At 35.4% G+C, this 22,823-nt stretch overlaps 1 protein-coding gene across 1 annotated transcript in view; it reads right to left on the reverse strand.

Annotated features, from left to right (window-relative positions):
• The window catches only part of MDGA2 (MAM domain containing glycosylphosphatidylinositol anchor 2), an 846,526-nt gene that overhangs the window by 104,653 nt on the left and 719,050 nt on the right, over positions 1–22,823 (reverse strand). Inside the window, exon 9 of the mRNA XM_007448438.1 lies at positions 13,902–14,171. Within this exon, the coding sequence (XP_007448500.1) occupies positions 13,902–14,171 (270 nt within the window). The remainder of the gene's footprint in view (positions 1–13,901; positions 14,172–22,823) is intronic.

A 22,823-nucleotide genomic window follows, 5' to 3' on the forward strand; every position in this document is an offset into this window, starting at 1 on the left:
ATCAGTGCTTTAGAAATAGACAAAGTTCATTAGAACGATGAAAGAAAGTGATTTCTTAAGTAATGCTTACATAAGTAATGTAAAATTATAACACTTTGTTTATATCCTCTGGTCTGAAATTCAAAAAGAATTTATAAAAAGAAAACCTCTATCAACTTTCTCAACTTACTGCTATGTCACAAAATATCCCTTGAGAAAAGACAACGTATCAGGTTGTGGGCAATTATCTGTGGAATCTCTCACCTGACCATCTTAAGTCTGGTTTCTGGCATGTCTTTGGAACAAGTTTTGCACTGTTCTCATCCATTAATCATCCCTTCAGGGTGATGGACAAAGGCCAAGTGCTTAAATAGACACTTGGAGGTTTGGGATACGGCTTTGATTCCACTGAACTAAAAAGTCCTTTGATTCTTTCATAGATTGATTTTATTACCACCCAATATCTACTGAAAAAATCCAACTGTACTAAGTGCTAAACAGACCCTTAAGAATAGAAATACTAAACATATAATATTCACATACATATGTGTGGACTTCTACATTTGGGTTTCTTTGCTTTATTCTTTTCTGATGTCAGAGAATATTATAAAAATTCTTTTCTCTCAGGAGAAACTGTGATTTCGAACCATTTCTTATCCTCTAAAAACTGGATCTAATGCCCGCCCAAAATAATATAAGGAAGCTGTGAGCAATAGTTTTGGAATATTGTGTCCTACCCTGTTATGCTGATATCTCTGTCTTCCCTTTATTCTACCCAGCAGTGATGGTCTTGCTTACAAAATGGTAATTCTCCAAAACCTGATTCATATCCTTCTGATTTCACTTGCATACATGACCTTTGTTACCAATATACTGGGTCATTCAATATTCTTAATGTAACAGTCACTATCTCTTACAGTAAGAGATAAAGTTGGGCAAAGATGGTAGTGGTTATCTTGGGGAGGGGAACTACTGTGAAGATAACCAGTTTGCTGCCTTTTCCTAAAGGAAAGTAATTTAGAGGCTAGGGGAGGAAAAAGGAACAAACGATTCTTGAGGAACAACCAAATGTTTAAAAAATTAATACAATATGGATTAGAAAAAGTATATACATGACAATAGTAAATCGAACAATGCCATTCATATTATGAAATACCTCCTATTCCCAACCCTATCTTATTTGGCAAATATCATCCACTTTTCAGTAATACTTGAGGTATAATTTACATACAATAAAATGCACACATTTTAATTTCAGATTTCACTGAGTCTAGAAAAATATATATTACTATGTAATCGACAATCAAGATATAGGAGATTTCCATCACTGCAGAAAGTTACCTCCTACTCCTTTGTAATCAATCAACTCCACCCTCAGCCCCAGCCAAAGAATATAATTTCTATTACTAAAGATTAGTTTTGCGTGTTCAGGAAATTCATATAAATGGAATCATAAAGTATGCACTTTCTGTGGCTAGTTGTGTTTATTCAATATAATTGTTTTTGAAATCCATCCATTCATGTTATTGTATCAGTAGTTCTCTCCACTTTTATGACTGAGTAAAATTCCACTGCATGAGTAGATTAGATCACAAGTTGTTTATTCAGCCACCTGTTGATGAATATTTGGGTTGTTTCTAGTCAGACACTATTACAAATAAAGCTGCTATTAAAGCTTGTGTATAAATCTCTGTATAGACATACATTTTCAATTCTGTTGAATAATCATCTAGGTGTGGAATTGCTGGATCACTTGGTAAGTAAATATTTAAGTTTTTGAGAGACTTACAAGCCATTTTCAAAACAGAAATCCCATTCTACACTCCCAGAAAGAATGTGTGATAATTTCAGTGACTATATATCCTCACCTACATTTGCTGTTGTCAGCAAATTGACCAATACTGGTCAATTGTATGCTATTTTGTGCAATGTATATTCAAGTCTCTTGCCAATTTTATTTGGACCGTTTGTCTTATTATTGAATTTTAAGAATTATATACTCTGGATACAAACACTTTGTCACAAACATGTATTACAAATTCTTTTTCCAGCCTGTGGCTTGCTTTTTCCTTTTTCCCTTTTTTTTTGTTTCTTTAGACCAATAATTTTTTTAAAAAAAATTTTATTGGAGTGTAGTTGATTTACAATGTTGTATTAGTTTCAGGTGTACAGCAAAGTGAACCAGTTATACACATACATATATCCACTCTGTTTAAGATTCTTTTCCCACATAGGTCATTAAAGAGTATTGAGTAGAGTTCCCTGTGCTATACAATAGTACATATATACAGTAGAATATTACTCAGCCATAAAAAAGGACAAAATAATGCTATTTGCAGCAACATGGATGGACCTAGAGATTGTCATACTGAGTGAAGTAAGTCAGACAGAGAAAGACAAATGTCATATGATATTGCTTATATGTGGAAACTTTTTCCTTTTTTAATGAGGTCTTTTGAGGAGCAGGAAGACTGCAGTTTTGTTTGTATTATTATTATTTGTATTATTTTTAAATGACTGGTGATTTTTTGGGTTTATTTTCTATTCCAAACTTGCTTAGATTTTCTCCTGAGTTTTCTCCTAGAATTTTACAATTTTAGTTTTTTATATTTACATCTACAATCAATTTTAAATGAATCTTGTGTGTAATGTGAGGTATTGTTTAAGGTTTATTTTTTTAATATGAATATCCAGTTGTTCTAGCACAATTTATTCAGAAGACTATCATTTCCTAATGGATTATGCTGGTGACTTTGAAAAACTCATTTGACCATATGTGTATCATCTTTGCGACCTCAGAGGTTTATTCCTGGATCCTTTATCCTGTTTCAATGAACGATGTGTTTATATTTATACAAAAACCACACTATCTTGATTACTGTGACTTTACAGTAAGACTTGGAACAGGGTAGTGAGAGTCCTCCAACTTTGTTCTTTTTCCCCTTCCACATAGGTCTAGCTATTGTTAAGCCTTAGCTTTCCAAATAAAATCTAGAGTCAGCTCTTCAATTTCTATAGAAACAAAACCAAAAACAACCATGCTGGGTATTTTGTTGGGATTGCAGTGAATCTGTAGATCAATTTGGAGACAATAAGTATGAAAACAATATTGATTCTTCCAAAATATGAACTTGGTATATTTCTCTATTTATTTCGGTTCATATACCTCAGCAATTTTTTAATATTTTTCAGTGTACGTCTTGTGCATATTTTATTAAATTTATTTACACTTTGATGTCACTGGAAATGGTATTTTTTACCCTTCAGTTTCAAATTTTTGTAGCTATTATACAGAAATATGATTGATTTTACATACTAATTTCATACCCTATGCTCTTGCTAAATTATCTTAATTCAAGTAGATTTTCTCATAGATACTTTAGCATTGTCTTCAAAAACAACGACATAATCTGTGACTAGAAATAACTTTGCTTCTTCCTTTCTGATTTTTATGCATGTTATTTACTTTCCTTGTGTTATTGTAGTGGTAAGGACCTGCAGTACAATATTTGTGATTAATGAGAGTGGATATTTTTGTTTTGCTCCCAATTTTAGAAGGAAAATGTTTGATCAGCATATTATCTATCTTGGTGAGTATTCCATGTGCACATGTAACAATGTGTAGTTTACAACTTTGGGTATGATAACCTACAAATACCAATTAATTTAGTTTGCTTGTAGTATGGTTCAGATCTTCTAAAACATTAGTGATTTTCTGGGTACATATTCTATAAATTATTCATAGATGGATGTTAAAACCTTTAGTGTAATTATGAGTAGATTATTCCTCCTGACACTTTATTTGTGAATTTTGAAGCTCTATTATTAGGTGCACGCATATTTATATCTGTATAACCTTCCCTATAAATTCCTCTTTTATTATTATTAAACGTCCCTCTTTAACTCTTAAAATTTTCTGTCTTGAAGTCTATTTTGTCTAGCAATAATATAGCCATGTCAGCTTTCTTATGTGCCCTTTGCATGTTATGTATTGCTCCATCCTGTCCTTTCAGCTTCTTTGTGTCTTTGTATTTAACATGTGTTTCTTGTAGATAGCAGTGTCTATCTTGTAGATAGCTTGCTTTTTGTTGTTTTTTTAAAAATCCAGTCCAGGGCTTCCCTGGTGGCGCAGTGGTTGAGAGTCCGCCTGCCGATGCAGGGGACATGGGTTCGTGCCCTGGTCTGGGAAGATCCCACATGTGGCGGATTGGCTAGGCCTGTGAGCCATGGCCGCTAAGCCTGTGCGTCCGGAGCCTGTGCTCCACAATGGGAGAGGCCACAACAGTGAGAGGCCCGCGTACCGCAAAAAAAAAAAAAAAATCCAGTCCAATGATTTCTGACAACTGAAGTGTTAAGTTCATTTACATTTCATGTCATTATTAATATAATTGGGTTAAAGTCTATCATCTTGCTCATTGTTTTCATTGTCCCTTCAGTGTTTTTGTTGTTGTTGTTCACTTGTTATCTTTTCCTCTGATATTTCGAGTAAATTCGAATGTATTTTAGTTTCTTCAATGCACCACTTTTTTTTTGATATTTATTTAAACATCTTTATTGGAGTATAATTGCTTTACAATGGTGTGTTAGTTTCTGCTTTATAACAAAGTGAATCAGCTATACAAATACAGATATCCCCATATCTCTTCCCTCTTGTGTCTTCCTCCCTCCCACCCTCCATATTCCACCTCTCTAGGTGGTCACAAAGCACTGAGCTGGTCTCCCTGCGCTATGCGGCTGCTTCCCACTAGCTATCTATTTTACATTTGGTAGTATATATAAGTCCATGCCACTCTCTCACTTTGTCCCAGCTTACCCTTCCCCCTCCCCATGTCCTCAAGTCCATTCTCTAGTAGGTCTGTGTCATTATTCCCGTCCTGCCCCTAGGTTCTTCATAATCAGTTTTTTTTATTTATTTATTTTTTAGATTCCATATACATGTGTTAGGATACGGTATTTGTTTTTCTCTTTCTGACTTACTTCACTCTGTATGACAGACTCTAGGTCCATCCACCTCACTACAAATAACTCAATTTTGTTTTTTTTTATGGCTGAGTAATATTCCATTGTATATATGTGCCACATCTTCTTTATCCATTCATCTGTCGATGGACACTTAGGTTGTTTCCATGTCCTGGCGATTGCAAATAGTGCCACCATCATCCAAAAATCCACAAACAATAAATGTTGGAGAGGGTGTGGAGAAGAGGGAACACTCTTGCACTGTTGCTGGGAATGTGAATTGGTACAGCCTCTATGGAGAACAGTATGGAGGTTCCTTAAAAAACTAAAAGTAGAACTACCATAGGACCCAGCAATCCCATTACTGGGCATATACCCTGAGAAAACCATAATTCAAAAAGAGACATGTACCACAATGTTCATTGCAGCAATGCACCACTTTTTAAAAAAACTTTTTAGAAGTTTCTGTATGGCAAAAACTATGCAACTTTAACTTACTCATTCTATTTAGAGTCAATATTGTATCACTTAATATATCACACTTCACATTTCATGCTTCTCTGAGGTCCCTATTTGCTTCTCAGTTCCTACTTCACAAATGTTATAAATTTAGAACAATACAACTCAAATTAATCCCATCATTTGTGCTATTGCTGTAACATTTTGGTTCGTGATATGTTATAAACCCTAACTTATAATGTTATTATTTTTGCTTCAAACAAAGGATTGACAGACTTTTCCTCAAAGGGCTAGATGTAAATATTGGGTGGGCCCAAAAGTTCGTTTGGGTTTTTCAGTAACATCTTATGGAAAAATCTGAATGAACTTTTGGGCCAACCCAATATTTTAGGTTTATGAGCCATATGGTTGCTGTTACAACTACTCACCTCTCCTGTTGTAGCATGAATGGAGCCATAGACAATACATAAGCAAGTGAAGAAAGCTATGTTGCAATTAACCTTTATCTATAAAAACTGTTGGCTGGTCCCCAAGCTGTAATTTGCTGACCATTGTTTGTACAGTTGTTTATTAGGGAAATTACAAAAAATTTTATCTTTACCCACCTATTTACTGGATCTGATCATCTTCATTCCATTTTTTCCCCATGTTTTATTGAGGTGTAATTGGTATACAAAAAAAGTGCATATAATTAATATAATACAATTTGGTAAATTTAGACATACATATACCTCCTGTTACTATCACCACAATCTAAGTGATAAATATATCCATCAACTCCAAAAGTATCCTTGTGTTCATGTGTGGGTGTGTAGGTGTGTATGTTAAGAGCCCAGAAATAAACTCACTCATATATGGTCAACTGATCTTCTTCAAAGGTACAAGAATACACAATGGAGAAAGGATAGTCTCCTTAAAAAATGATGTTGAAAAAATTATATATCCATATTTAAGAGAATGAAATTGGACCCGTGTCTTTTACCACACACAAAATTTAACTCATAATCATTAAAGATTTGAATATAAGATCTGAAAACATAAAACTCACAGAAGAAAACATAGGAGAAAAGATTCTTTATTTCTTATGTAGATCCTGGTTTCCACTGATAACTTTTCCCTTTAATATGAAGAATATCTTTTGGCATATTTTGTAGTACAGTTTTACTGACTACTAATTCTCCAGCTTTCATTTTCCAGAAAAATATATTTGTTTGACCATATTTTAAAGCACATTTTCACTAGAAATAAAATTATTAACTGACAGTATTTTAAAGATGTTTAAAAATTTAAAGATGTGTCATTGTCTTCTAGCTCACATTGCTTCTAATGAGAAGGTAACTGTCATGCATATCATCACAATATCATTTTTATTCTGGCTGCTTTGAAAACTTTCTGTCTTTGGTTTTCTGCAATTGGATTATGATGTGCCTAGGTGTGGTTTTATTTGTATTTTTTCTTGGTTTGTGTTCCATGATATGATTGGATCTGTGGGTTTGAAAAAGTTTTTTTTTTCTGTTTTGGTCCCATTCTCATTCTTTTCTAGAACGTCTGGAAATTCAACTGCAATTATTTTAGGCCATTTTTCATTATCCTCCAGGTCCTTAGATCTCTTTTCTTTAGTCTTCAATCTTTTTTCTATCTAGCAGATTGTCTCATCTCTTTCAATTTGTCTTCAATTTCACTGACCCTTCTACCTTTTCCAATATGTTGTTCATTCCATCTAGGTAATTTTTTCATTCCAGTTATTATACCATTTTAGTTATAGTATTTGCATTTGGTTATTTTTTAAAGGATTTTTTCCCTCTGCTGAAATTTCTTATGCATTTGCTCATAAATACTGTATTTATCTTTAAATCTTTGAACATATTTTCCTTTAATACTCTGAAATTATTATAATAGCTAGGCTTTGCTATATCCAACATCTGGGCCATCTCAGGGTTAGTTTTTAAAAGACCACTGTTATTCTCTTTTTTTTTTTTTTTAGTTTATTTAAAAAATTTATATTATTCATTTTTAGCTGCATTGGGTCTTTTTTGCTGCGCACGGGCTTTCTCTAGTTGCAGCGAGTAGGGGCTACTCTTCGTTGCGGTGCACGGGCTTCTCATTTCAGTGGCTTCTCTTGTTGCGGAAAATGGGCTCTAGGCATATGGGCTTCAGTAGTTGTGGCACACGAGCTCAGTAATTGTGGCTCTCGGGCTCTAGAGCACAGGCTCAGTAGTTGTGGCGCATGGGCTTAGCTGCTCTGCAGCATGTGGGATCTTCCCAGACCAGGGCTTGACCCCATGTCCCCTGCATTGGCAGGAGGATTCTTAACCATTGCGCCACCAGGGAAGTCCCGTGACCACTGTTATTCTTTTTTTTTTTTTTTTTTTTTTTTTTGCCATATGTGGGCCTCTCACTGTCGTAGCCTCTCCCGTTGCCGGACGCGCAAGCTCAGCGGCCATGGCTCACGGGCCCAGCCGCTCCGCGGCATGTGGGATCCTCCCGGACCGGGGCACGAACCCGTATCCCCTGCATCGGCAGGCGGACTCTCAACCACTGCGCCACCAGGGAGGCCCTGTTATTCTTAACTAAGAGTAACACTTTCCTATTTTCCTTGCGTGTCAGGTAATTTTTATTATTTATTGAGCATTGTTAGTAATTATCACTACATTATTACATTGTAATGTATAATAAATATTATATAATATATTATAGATAACTGGACTATGCTCTCCCTCTAAAGAGTGTCGATGTTTATTCTAGTAGGTAATTCAGCTACCTGCTAATCACCTCAAACTTTTGTATTCTGCCTTTTTACATTTTATTAGGGTGAGATGTATGGAGAATGTAGAGACTTGCTCTTACAAATTGGAGGAACTCTACTTCCAAATTCTACCTCCCCATGAATCTTATTGGGGCTTGCTGTTAGCCTTTGTTTGGGAGTACCTAGAATAAGCCTTTATTTTCAAGCAAGGCCCTGACTCCTAAGGCTTAATCATTCTGATATCTCAGCAGGATGTTCGGAATTTTAAGAAGGTATATGCTACTTTGCTAAGTTGAAAATTCTAGCTTTCTCCATCACTGTTTGAAGTCTACTGTCACTTTTCTGCTGTGAACCTGATATAGAAGAGTGTGCTAAGCCTCAACAGTTTCACCTTATCTATGCATCCCAATCTTCAGGTAAGGACTAGGATGGAATCAACACAAACTCCTATAAGCCTTCCTCTAATCAGCCCTTTCTGCTCCATCTCTAAAATATTGTATTAATTAGATTCAATATTAAAGTAAATATTTTGGTAAAATTTTTGCTAAGTGATAGTATTATCTTCCTTAATTAATATTTACATTTTTATTTCTACTTTTTTAGGTTCAGCATGGACTCATCTACATTTTATCTAGCTTAATTATCCAAAAATTCCTTTAGAACCACTAATAAAAGAGTTACTGAGGTGTGTCAAAAAGAGCTTGAATTTACAGTCAGAAGATACACATTTTACTTTTGGTTTCCTTAGCCTCTATTAGCTTACCTGTCATACAAGGGTGATATTGCTTCTTCCACACACACAGCAGAATTGTTTGAATGAAAAGAATACAAGTGGAATCACTTTGTACACCATAGAATACATCGAGTTGTTAGGACATATAATGCATTTTCTGCTCTATAGTTTTAACATAACTGTAATTCATAAGGCTGGCTGAAACACTGGGATCCATTAGTCTATCTGTTATCATCATAAGTAAAATTCTAATAAATTTAACAGAATTTTGGCTCTGAAAAATATTTGACATTGAAGTTTTTTGCCTTTTAGAGTTATCACAGGGAATTTTTTTTTTTTTTTTTTTTTTTTTTTGCGGTACACAGGCCTCTCACTGTTGTGGTCTCTCACGTTGAGGAGCACAGGCTCCGGACGCGCAGGCTCAGTGGCCATGGCTCACGGGCTTAGCCGGTCCGTGGCATGTGGGATCTTCCCGGACTAGGGCACGAACCCGTGTCCCCTGCATCGGCAGGTGGACTCCCAACCACTGCGCCATGAGAGAAGCCCTATCACAGGGAATTTTATTAGATATTTTTCCATTAGTTCATTTGATCTTACTTCTGATAGTTCTAATGATTTTTCTACAGTGTTATGCTGTTCATGTTTAGACATTCATAACAAACAAGTATCCAGCTGAATAGCACAAACATATGCATTACCAGAGAATAAAATACATTTTCTATCTGGTTACTACATAACTCAATCTGACTTTAGAAAACAAGAATAAAACATTGTGATCTGGAGTCAAATTTGACTTGGTTGTTATTTCATCCTTTTCATTCTTTAGAACTAAGTAATGCTAGAGTAATCCAACAGCCTGTCTTAGGCATATCACAGTTCTCAGTCATCCTCAATTTCTTTACATTCACTGAGTGATACCATGTACTCACTTTCATAAAAATGTCTCACTCTTGCTTTATTTGTTCTCTAGGATCTGTCTAATTTTGGTTATGTGTCTGATCTGCTGGTGCTGAATATGGAGAAAAGAGTAGTTCCAAAATGTCAGTCTGAATGTTGTAATATATCAAAAGAAAAGTAGAGGATGCACAATCCCAGTACAAATACTTCCAAATTAGAGGTGAAAACAACAGTCACAGGCAAATTTTTGTTTTTAAAACCCTATTTGCCATGTTTATTGAAAGGGATTAAACTATGAGGAATTTCTTTAACTTTTGCCATAGATAAAACAGTTTCATATGTAGGTTGTATTTAAAAGTACTCCTAGCAGCAGGTAATGTTGATACATGTGGCAGACTGAACCTAAGGTGACTCCAGTGATTTCTACTTCTGTTATTAATGTCTTTGTGTATAATTCTCTCCCATAGAGGGTGGGAAAAAACTGTGATGAGATGTTCCTTCAGTAATTAGGTTATGTTATATAAGATTCCATCTTAACAGACTAGAGCTAGAGATTCTTCCTCATGGCTTGATGAATTAAGCAGCCACGCTGGAAAAGCACATGTGACAAGGAATTACAGGTGATCTCTAGGACCTGCAGAAATATTCTAAGACATGAGAGTGGCCTTCAGCCCAAAACCAGCAAAATGCTAGGGCCCTCTATCATGCAACCATAAGGACATTAAATCTTTCACTAACCTTACATGATCCAGGATAAGCTCCTCATCTCAAAATCCTTAACGTAATCATGTATTGCCACATAAAGTGATATTCACAGGGTTTGGGGATTAGGACATGGATTTACCTTCTTGGCGGATACTATTCAGCCCGCTACATATTTTCAACTTGAACTACTCTTTCACCCTCATTCTTTTCCCATTAAAAAATAATTTTCAGTAAGATTACTTCCATTTAATCATTCACTCTTGGCCATCCCTCTATCTATTCCATCATCCCAGATTTACTGGTTTTCTTTTCTGGATCAAGCTGTGTGCTAGGATCTAACCTAGCATGTTATTCACTCATATCTGTAATGTAATGAATGTGCCTAGATGTTTTGAAGTCTTTAAAAACATTCTTTCCAAATGTTAATTTGGAGCATTTAAACCTGTGATAAAGTGAAATCCATGCTCCAGTTGAGTGATCTGATAAACAGTACAAAACTATTTATTAATATAGAAATACTTATGTCTATGTATTTATACATATATACTTGGAATTGCACATTTACAAGTGGACTTATTATAATAAATTAATATGTCACATTTATTTATAGAACTTGTAAAAATTCTCCCACAGAAAAATATGATAAATGGTGTTCGAGTACAAAGGCTTAAAACACAAAAAAACTAGGCTTAACTTCACTATAACAATACTAGTAAATAAAATAAATGAAAGTACACAGTATTTTGTAGTATTATAGCTAATATTCTCTAATATGGACAGTGCACAACAAGCTAGGTTGGTGACTCGTCCCAAAATACCTTTGCTTACTATCTTCTTTTCCTTCCCAGGAAAATATTCTCACAGCCACTCTGACTTCTTGGTAAACACAACCCCACTCTCCTACCCCAAAACACCCACACACATTGCATACTCATGATATAAATGAAGAAAACACGTCCGAACTTTTGAGCTTTCCTGGGAGCTAGAATACATATAGACATGAGGGCTGCCATTGTCTTTTAGTTCAATTCTGTACGTTTTGATGTGCAGCCAGATCAAGTCCACTTTCAGGACATTCAGGACAAGCAAGTGGAAGGGTTTAAATTCTTAAATTTGGTACAATAGTTATAACTTTGAAAATTTAAATGTTTCTTAGTTAATTTGGGCCTCAAGGAAAAAGAATTGTCTTAAAAGATCTGCTTTGTGGGTAAAGAACATATGCATAATAAATATATGAATCCTTGCATACATTATATTCTCTAGTTCTCTTCTGCATAGCTTCAAAGAGTTTTGAATTATGGGAAATTGATAAGGATTACTACTAATTCTGGTATGTTTTAGTAGAAGAGTAAATAGTCTTTCAGAGTTTCTTCCAGATGTCTGATTCTATGGAATCACTGATTTCCTTATATATTTTCCTGAATTATACTGTATTTGGAATTCAATCATTTCTTTTTCTCTTCTTCAAAACTTTATTAGGGGCTTCCCTGGTGCCGCAGTGGTTGAGAGTCCGCCTGCCAATGCAGGGGACATGGGTTGGTGCCCCGGTCCGGGAGGATCCCACGTGCCGCGGAGCGGCTGGGCCCGTGAGCCATGGCCGCTGGGCCTGCACGTCCGGAGCCTGTGCTCCGCAACGGGAGAGGCCACAACAGTGAGAGGCCCGCGTACCGCCAAAAAAAACAAACAAAAAAACAAACAAAAACTATTAGATTTTATGTGGAGATCTTGAAACAATGAGGTTGACCTGGAGATTGAAAAATGCACACTGGAAGCAAATTAATGCACGGGGCTGTTTCCTCTCCCTCTATGGGGGAATCCACAACAGGTTTATTCCTTCCTGCAACTACTGAAATCTACTTACTGCACCCCATGGATCTGGAATGGGAGAATGGAGCTAGTGTTTATTCTGGTCTCAGCTTGTCTTCTAGCTCAAAAAATAGGATTTGGATCATATAATAGAGAACAAATGAAAATCTTGCAGAGGCAGCATGGTCTAAACCAAAGTTAGAAAACAGTGTCACCAGAGAAAATCAGAATGTGTATAAAGCCAAAAAGATTGAAGAAAGGGGTTTGGTTAATTTTATGGAGTATTTTTATTTTGGAGGGTTAATGAAAAAAAGTAAAGTGCTCCATTTGTACCAATATGTGAAAAACAATTGCCTTTGAAGGATTCTTATTGCTTGGGATAATAACATATAAATAAGGAATGAAAGTATATCATGCCATTTAAATTACCCCATAGAGTAATAGAGTACATTCTCTTACCCTTGTAAATATTCCTAGGAAGAAAAATTAGATCGCCATGTAAGTAATTGTCCTAGGGATTTTTTATTTCGTTTTAATAGTTCACTTTAAGTATCAAAGTAGAAAAACCTTAAGTTCAACTGAATGTTAATAAAAGAGATTGCAAAACCAAGAGGTGGCAAGATCCAGCAGAGAGGATGTCTTCATATTCTTTGGTTAGTCAATTGTATTTTATCCACCTAATATCCCATTTCAGGAAGCAAAAATGTCTCAAGGCAACCCATATTAGAGAGTTCTCTTATGAGTAAGAACTTATTAATAAGAATTTATATTACCAATGAACAAGATTTAATTAATTCTGAAACCTTTTAATCATGATTTTTATGATTGCTTTCCAGATAACATACAATGTCCAGTTTCTTCTTTTAGTAGCATAAACACTATAACCGTTTCAACTAATTTTATCTAGAACAAAATAATAATGAAAAGGAGTATGTCCTTTTAATGTATGCCTAAACCCTAGCTCAAAAATTACACAGATTTACTTTATATTACCAAAATAATTTAAATAAACATGTATGATTTAATACAGATTTAATATTTCCTTAAATACATTAAAAGATAATGATATCAAAAATGATAATTCTCTCTAATTCATTATATACCAGATACAGCTATATTGATTTCCCTTTGAATATCTGTGGTCCTATGGTAAGCCAGGGACAAAATGAAGATTCACCATACATTAAGAGGTAATAAATAAATAAACAAGAAAAAGAAAGAAAGCATTCTCTACTATTAAAACCAGAAAAGGTATTGGATTGCAAGGGATTTTAAACTTGCAAAAGAAAACATGTATTAATATTTGCAATTTGATCTAAATAAAGCTAGTTAAGGTTTGTCACTTTATTACTGAAACACTCAACATAACCAACCTCATCACAAACGCTATTTGAATTCACATAAACTTCTAATTTTATAGGCACATTAACTATCTTAACTACTAAAATAGACTTTCCTTGAAAATAAATGAGTAGAAGCTCTAAATATGAACAGTCAAGCTGTTCATGGTATGCTCCATGGATCTGTAAAATGCTTTCATTCTTATATTGACATAAGCCTAAGCTACCATGATCTAAAAAAAAAAAAAAAAAAAAAGCAAAATATTCAGCATCTTACCTGTAACAAGAAAGCTGCATCTCCCTGCTCCAGCTTCATTTATGATGCTACAATTATAAACTCCATAGTTTTCATTGGAAAGACTCTTCACCGGGTACTCTGTGTATTCTTGAGAGTCAAACTGACCCGTCCGTAATAATTTGTTTCCCAAGCGCCACTCATAGGTCAGCACCCGTATTGGATAGGCTCTCAGGACCCTGCAGCTCATAGTGACACTGCGGTCTTGTCCTTGCCGGATTTCCAGAAATGCTGGTTCCACAGCAGGAGGATCTGTAGAAAAGAGATATTAAAACAGATAAAATATGTGGTTTGCAATAAGCCAGGGGCTACTCTTACTGTGAGAAGCTATTTTCAAGAATACATCTAGCAACAGGGAAGGCATATTAAGAGGTGGGTGGAGAACATATTTAGGCCTGGGAATTTCAGCTTGGGTAGGGAAACGTGACTCCTGAGTGTGGGCAATGAATAAGACTCATTGCTTTAAAAATGCATTTGCAGGTGAAACTAAGCAGAGTTTATGTTTTCTTTCTAGTTGCTTCCCAGAAAAAAATGTTTTAAGTATGTTTGGTTTATACTGTTAGCAAGCAAATGATGTTCTGCGTATAAAAGCAGAGTATCCACACTGGCATGAAATTCTGAAGCAGATGAAGCCATTGGTTCAAGTCAGTGAATTCTAATTATCCCATATGAGGCTCAGTCCTTGGGCTTCTGGATACCAATTATTTAATAAAATGGGTAACACAAGTATATAAATTTATTTTCTAAATTATTCAGTCAGAAAGAATTTGACTGCAAGTCATAATATTCATGCGTAAACCTTAAGCAAACTTTGCAAATTATACCACAGGTGGATATGGATTTCAACCCACTGCAATGGCTCATTTATTTGGCTTAGTTGTGAGTTTTTTTCCCATACAATCAAAACTTGCTACGTTAGGTACCTAATCTTTTTGTTTTTGATGGGAAGATTTCCAAAAGGTGTTACACATTTCTCTCATTAGGGTATGAAAAATACAGGCCTTTTCTTAATGATGACTCCCAACTGTCATAATAAATAACAATTATTTCCTGGGCTCTAATGACATGGTTCATTTGATCAAGGAAATTGTGTGGGACCACTCAGGATGTTTTGCACTCAGGATTGCTCTGGGCAACAATATCACATCCTTGACTAGATGTGTATGGCACCCTCTTAAGTTGTGCAGTATAAAAGCTGTACAACTCTACCTGGAAGCCCTTCCTTCAGGATGCTAAAAGGTTTTAGGACTACCACACCAAATGTGCCATCTCATATTCTTTACATGTCATTCCATCTACTTTTTATAATATCGCTCTCCTTTCTCATAGCCAACATATTGACTGACCCTTCTTGCTTCTTTCAACAAATATGTTTAAGCTAACATAAGAATTTTAATTTTATTCATAAATTCAATTTTTGAGCCCTCCTTATATAAGTGCTAAGAATAGAAAAAGAAATGAACAAGAAAAAAATCCTATCTGCACGTAGTTTATGGTCTAACACAATAGGCAGACATTTAAAATAGCTAATTTAAAAAACTGAAGTACAAAAAACAATTCTAGGGTAGAAAGTGAAGAAGAGAATAACACTATGAGGACTGACCAGGCAAGGAATGTGATACTTGAATTGTATCTCCCAGGATATACAGGAAATGGTCAGGTGGGTGAATAGTAAGAGAGGACATCCCAGGTAGAGGGGTAAGTAGGTGCAAAGGTAAGGAGGAGACAGGGAGAACAGGGTGTTTAGGAAAGTATAAGTGAATAGCATAACTAATGCATAAAAGGTGCACGAAGGCTTGGGAAGAAATAAAGATGAAAAGAAAAGCAGAGGCTCTATCAAGGATCCTTGAATGTCATGTTATGGAGTTTGAATTTTATCCTGTTGGTACTGAGGGTCTTTAAAAAATTTTTAAATAAAGGCTTTATATGATTAAACCAATCTTTTGGAAGGCATAGTGTGGCAGATAGGAGGAGCATGAACCTCAAAGAGAGGAAAATCAAAGAGAAGGCCTGAATTAAGGCAATGTCATGGGACCATAAATGATGCCTTAGACAAGAGTGGGATGAGTGATGAAGACAGGGAAGAAAAGAAGGGGTAGTTTGGAGTTTGGTGGACATGTTGAATTTGTGCACCCAAGTGCTTCTTTATTTCCAAACATATGGTTATGTTTTATTTTTTCTTTGTTCGGATTTTGTGCTTAACTGAATCATATTCAGAGAAAACAGTTCATATATATTCAGTCAACTGAAATTTGTTAAAACTTGTTTTATCTCCCAGAATATGATCGATTTTTATCCTGTTTGTGCTTGCAAAGAAGGAGTAGTCTGTAGTTTTGGGATGTGATGTGGATCTATTGGGTTAAGTCTGATAACTGTGTTGTCCATATCATTTATATAGTTGTTAGGTTTTTTTTTTTTTTGCCCCATTTATTCTACTTGGATTAACTTAGAAGAAAGTGTTGAACTCTTCTAAAAGGGTAGTAGCTTTTAAAAATTTTCTTCTTGTAGTTCTGTCTCCTTTTTGCTCTACATATCTTGAGGCAATGCTATTCATTACATACAAATTTAAATTGGCTTTATGTTATTGATGATTTGAAACTTTTATCTTTGTGAAATATCTCCTTTATCTCTATTATTGTTTTATTATTTAAAACTCTATTTTGTCTCATATTAATATAGTTACCTTGGCTTTCATTTAGTTAATATTTACATGTTATGTCTTTTCCATCCTTTTATGCTTTCAGTAACCTTATATTTTACTAGCACCTCTTTTAAACAGCACATTGTTATATTCTATTTTTTCAAAGAAGTCAGACAATCTTTTTCTTTTCCCAGAGTACTTAGCACTTTAATCATTTCAGTTTAATATACTGATATATTTGGGTACAAGTGTTTCCTGTTATTTTATTCTTTCTGTTTGTTTTGTGATCTTTCTTTCTTTGTTTTCTTAGTATTAATGGATTATATCATTATTCTAACCCTCTTCCTGTTACTAGTTGGGAACACAACTGCTCTGTTTCTATTATTTTATTGATTTTCTTAAAGCATGCAACATGCATACTTAAGTTATCCAAAAACATCAATTAATACCTTTACCATCCTCTTAGACAAAATAAGAATCTTAGGACACTTTGTTCCTTTTATTCCTGTTCTGACATATGTTACTGAGTCATGAACTTTAATTCCCTCATTTTTTAAAAATTTATTGGACATTATCATACTTTACACTTGCACTATTTTTTAAATTACCCAGATATATGTTAGCTTATTTGCCCTTAATTCCTTCTTTCATCACAGACCTACCAAACCTGTGATCACTTTCCTTTCGCCTAAAGTATATCATACTGAATTATCTTTAGTAGACTTTATGATGTTGATTTTCAAAAAATATATATTTTACCTCATTTTTTTTTAACATCTTTATTGGAGTATAATTGCTTTACAATGGTGTGTTAGTTTCTGCTTTATAACAAAATGAATCAGTTATACATATACATATGTCCCCATATCTCTTCCCTCTTGTGTCTCCCTCCCTCCCACCCTCCCTATCCCACCTCTCTAGGTGGCCACAGAGCACCGAGCTGATCTCCCTGTGCTATGCGGCTGCTTCCCACTAGCTATTTATTTTACGTTTGGAAGTGTATATATGGCCATTCCACTCTCTAATGTTGTCCCAGCTTACCCTTCCCCCTCCCGTTATCCTCAAGTCCATTCCTTAGTAGGTCTGTGTGTTACTCCCATCTTGCCCCTAGGTTCTTCATGACCATTTTATTTATTTATTTTTTAGATTCCATATATATGGGTTAGCATACGGTATTTCTTTTTCCCTTTCTGACTGACTTCACCCTGTATGACAGACTCTAGGCCCATCCACCTCACTACAAATAACTCAACTTCGTTCCTTTTTATGGCTGAGTAATATTCCATTGCATGTATGTGCCACATCTTCTTTATCCATTCATCTGTTGATGGACACTTCGGTTGCTTCCATGTCCTGGCTATTGTAAATAGAACTGCAATGAACATTGTGGTACATGACTCTTTTTGAATTATGGTTTTGTCAGGGTATATGCCCAGTAGTGGGACTGCTGGGTTGTATGGTAGTTCTAATTTTAGTTTTTTAAGGAACCTCCATACTGTTCTCCATAGTGGCTGTATCAATTTACATTCCCACAAGCAGTGCAAGAGTGTTCCCTTTTCTCCACACCCTCTCCAGCATTTATTGTTTGTAGAGTTTTTGATAATGGCCATTCTGACCAGTGTGAGGTGATACCTCATTGTAGTTTTGATTTGCATTTCTCTAATGATTAGTGATGAACATTCTTTCATGTGTTTGTTGGCTATCTGTATATCTTCTTTGGAGAAATGTCTATTTAGGTCTTCTGCCCATTTTGGGATTGGTTTGTTTGCTTTTTTGTTATTGAGCTGCATGAGCTGCTTGCAAATTTTGGAGATTAATCCTTTGTCAGTTGCTTCATTTGCACATATTTTCTCCCATTCTGAGGGTTCTCTTTTTGTCTTGTTTATGGTTTTCTTTGCTGTGCAAAAGCTTTTGAGTTTAGTTAGGTCCCATTTGTTTATTTTTGTTTTTATTTCCATTTCTCTAGGAGGTGGGTCCAAAAGGGTCTTTCTGTGATTTATGTCATAGAGCGTTTTGCCTATGTTTTCCTTTAAGAGTTTTATAGCGTATGGCCTTACATTTAGGTCTTTAATCCATTTTGAGTTTATTTTTGTGTATGGTGTTAGGGAGTGTTCTAATTTCATTCTTTTATATGTAGCTGTGCAGTTTCCCCAGCACCACTTATTGAAGAGGCTGTATTTTCTCCACTGTATATTCTTGCCTCCTTTATCAAAGACAAGGTGACCATATGTGCATGGGTTTATCTCTGGGCTTTTAACCTCATTCTTAAAAGATATTTTCCTTGTACATATGATTATAGGTTAGCAGTTATTTTCTTTCAGCACAACAGGATATAATTCCATTGTCTTCAGATGGCCATTATTGCTGTAGAAAAGTAAGCTCAAAGTCTCATACTTTGAACATCATATTTTCCTCCAGCTACTTTCAAAATCTTTTTGCTTTGATGTTCTACAGCTTCAATATAATGTTTCTAGGTATAGATTTCTTTTTACTTATAGTTTGGAATTTACTGGGCTTCTTAAATCTCTTGATTTAACTTTGGCGTCTGTCATCTAGGAAATTTTTGGAAAATTCTCATCATTAGCTCTTCAAATAAACCTGTATTGTTTTCTTTCTATTCTCAATTGAGAATCCTTTTTATTCTGTTCTCCATGTCTTTTAATCTCTCTTCCAACTTTTCCATTTCTTGAGGTTTTTGCATGAATAAATTCTCTGAGCTAATTCAGTTCATTAATTCTTTCTTTAGCTCTGCTTAATCTGCATTATGTTATTTACAATAATGTAATTTTCATTTCTAAATGTGTGTAGTTCTTTGGTATACCTTTTATACCACTGTTTTAATACTTTCCCATTACCTGCAAAGGTAGTAATGCTTGTCTTTAAACAAATTAATTGTTTTATACCATCTGATATTTCCAATTATAGTATTTTTTTTTTTTTTTTTGCGGTACACGGGCCTCTCACTGCTGTGGCCTCTCCCGTTGTGGAGCACAGGCTCCAGACACACAGGCTCCAGACGCACAGGCTCAGCAGCCATGGCTCACGGGCCCAGCCGCTTCGCGGCATGTGGGATCTTCCCAGACTGGGACACGAACCCGTGTCCCCTGCTTCGGCAGGCAGACTCTCAACCACTGTGCCACCAGGGAAGCCCCCAATTATAGTATTGACAGGGCTTTTCTGTTGGTTTTCTCTCAGGGTACCTTTGTTCCTATGTATTCTTGGTTAATTTTAACTCTGTGCTACTTATTGTCCTTTAAAAAATATTTATGAGGATACTTCATCCCTCAGATGATGGCTTCCTCCTCTAGAGATTTGTGTCCATAGGCAACTCTTGGCATCAATGTCTAGGATCACATTAATCCAAGTTCATTGCTTGAGGTTTTATTTTAATCATCTGGGTGACATGAATTTGAGTTAAAAATCCATATATATAAGAGCTGGCTTGTGATTATAACTTCAAGAATGGTTCCTACGTCATCTCCACCCTTCTCATGTCAAAGGGAAGGCTCTTTGCACTTCCTTGAGAGTAGGAATGTGTAGACTGGGTCTACTTCTGCTCTACTCTTACCCTGTGGGTACAGTCCTTTGAGTTCCAACTTCTATTGGTGGACACTTTCCCAGGGAACACGCTGGGTTTGGAGTTCTGCATCCCTTTCCCAGAGATGCTATCAAAAACTGAAGCCCAAATTTGCCCATGTCAGCAAATGCCCCCAAGGGCAAAAGTAGGCTCACTGTACTATTTTTGTATAAATTTGGCCTGGAATTTTAAAATAAACACTTTAATGCTTTCATAATATTTTAAGAATATTTTCTAGCATTTTCAGTTGTTTGCATTGAAAGGGTTTTGTGGAATATTTTATCTATTTTATGCCAGAAATGCATGTCTCTGATTGCCAAGCAGAAATATGGATCTAAAGCTCAGAATGGAAGGCTGACTGCAGGCTACAGTTCTGTTGAGATATCTCAGAGAAAGTATAAACAAAGCCATATAAAATGTCAAATTTGAATTTACTCTTGAATATAATCACTTATGGGGTTGGAGGAAAATAAAAGCTCCTAAAGGAAAATAAACATAAATTAGCAGAGAGATATGTGGATCCAGAAAGTTGTGTTACAGAAATTAAAGGAGTTGTATGCTTCAAAGAACAGGAAGTAATACAATGTGCCAAATGTTAGGAAGGCAGAAGTTAATACTTAAAATATCTACTGTTTTTGACAAGTTTAATATTATTAATGATTATAGTGAAAGCATTTTCTGTGAAGTATTTATAACCTGGGTTACAGATTTTTGGCATATGAAAGGATGGTAAAATAGTAGAGATCAGTAATGAAAACTGTTTGTTCAACAATATTGTCTGTGATTAGAAAAGATGGTTATTTCTATTGATTCTACCTTCAAAATATATTGGCAGTTTATACATTTCTCTCAGTCTCCACTATCACCACTATTACCTCTCACATGGACTACTACAAATGTCCTGTGATAGCCTTCTAGCAGGCCAACATGCTTCCTCTTTTGACTTTCTCTCAACCTTCTGAGACTGGCCAGACGTCCTTTTACCAGAGAATCAGCTCTTTTATTCTCCTGTTTAGAATACTTTATTGACTCAGCCCTGCTTGTTAACCAGGTCTACAAGGTCCTGAACGTTCTGGCTCTAGTCATATATCCAACTATTCTCATCTTGAACATTATGTTTCAAAAACATAGGTCTTCTTCCTGCTTCTGCATGATAAACCCTTTCCGGACAATGGACCTCTGATTTTGTTTTGTCTTTCCTTTACTTTATCCACGGCTCTGTGACTCTCATCTTTTAGATTTTACCTTCAGAAAGCCCACCCTTGACTACCAGTAAGTGAAGTATCTCTCCTACTGTTAATAATATAATGTTAGTTACCATTGTATTTGTCTCCTGTGTAAGTTCCGTTATAAAGAAACTTACAACTTCCTAGCCATTGAATCACCCTCTGTATCCATCAAGTACCTAGTATTATAATTAGTGACAAATCATTATTGATTGAATAAATGAATGCTGAAATGAATGAATGAATGATGTAAAAGAGCAAAGATGTCCATAGTATCTCCAATATTCTCCGCATCAAGACCTGGATTCTATGTTCACTTTGTTAAATATGGAGGGGCTCTGTGATTACTTTGACCAATAGCATATAGCAGAAATGATGCTGTGCTGATTTCTGGGCCCAGGCCACAGAAGACAGGGAATTTCACTTCCTATTTTTTGAAATACTCACTCTGAGAGTCCTGACCCATGTAATAAGTCCAACTACTTTGCTAAAGAGATTAGGTGAAGGGGCCCTGCGATGACATAAAGGAGAGGGCAGAGTTAAGCCCAGCCTTCCAGCCATCCCCAGGTTTCAGGGGATGTGAAGCTATCTTGGACCTTCCAAACCAGCCCAGCCACCCACAAAGTACCACCAAGTGATCCAGATAATACCACAATCCATATGAAGCAAAAGAATAGCCTCCTCAAGGTATTGATTCACTAGAGATTAGATAACTAGATTTAGTAAGATGTGACATTTTTTGAGCTCCTAGGTAATACAGCAGTTTTTAACACAGTAACAGATAACTTACACAGATGCTTTTTAGCCTTGAAAATCCAGCAGTTTGATATTCTGTGTGAAGACTCAGCAGAGTGAGGCATAAGGACAAGGGGACAGGGTAGTTGAGGAGACACAGTGTAAGCAACAGACCATGGGATCCAAACTGGCTCTGGAAAGGAATTAGCTCAGAAGGAAACTAATGGGGGAAGATAATCAATGGGTTGGATTACTATGACAACTAGAAAACTTGAAAAGCAAATACACTGAAAACAACAGAGTCAGGAAGCAAAAACCTTGTAGTCAATAAATAGAATTTTGTCGCAATTTAATACTTCAGTGATAGAGAAATTTAGAGTGATTACAAGATCAGAGATATGGCCATTGAAACAAAATGCTAAAGTGGAGTAGAGATTAATGATACTAGAGTCAAATGAAAATAAATTAAGAGAATATACAATTACTTTCAAATTATATTTGCATTTGTCTAGCAAAACAAAGTATTTGCAACTACTTATCTTCCTTCTTATTAATTTCTTTTTAAATGGCAAAGAATATAAATGTAATTAATTATACCTAACAGGGATACATCTTAAAATACATATTTACTTTTTCTATGAATGATTTTCTATGAGAATTCTTTGAATGTATCTCACCTATTAGGTTATTTCAAGTAATGGATTTTTTTTTTTTTTTTTTTTTTT

Source organism: Lipotes vexillifer, unplaced genomic scaffold, assembly GCF_000442215.2.
Source record: "Lipotes vexillifer unplaced genomic scaffold, Lipotes_vexillifer_v1.1 scaffold441, whole genome shotgun sequence".
Taxonomy (NCBI): domain Eukaryota; kingdom Metazoa; phylum Chordata; class Mammalia; order Artiodactyla; family Lipotidae; genus Lipotes; species Lipotes vexillifer.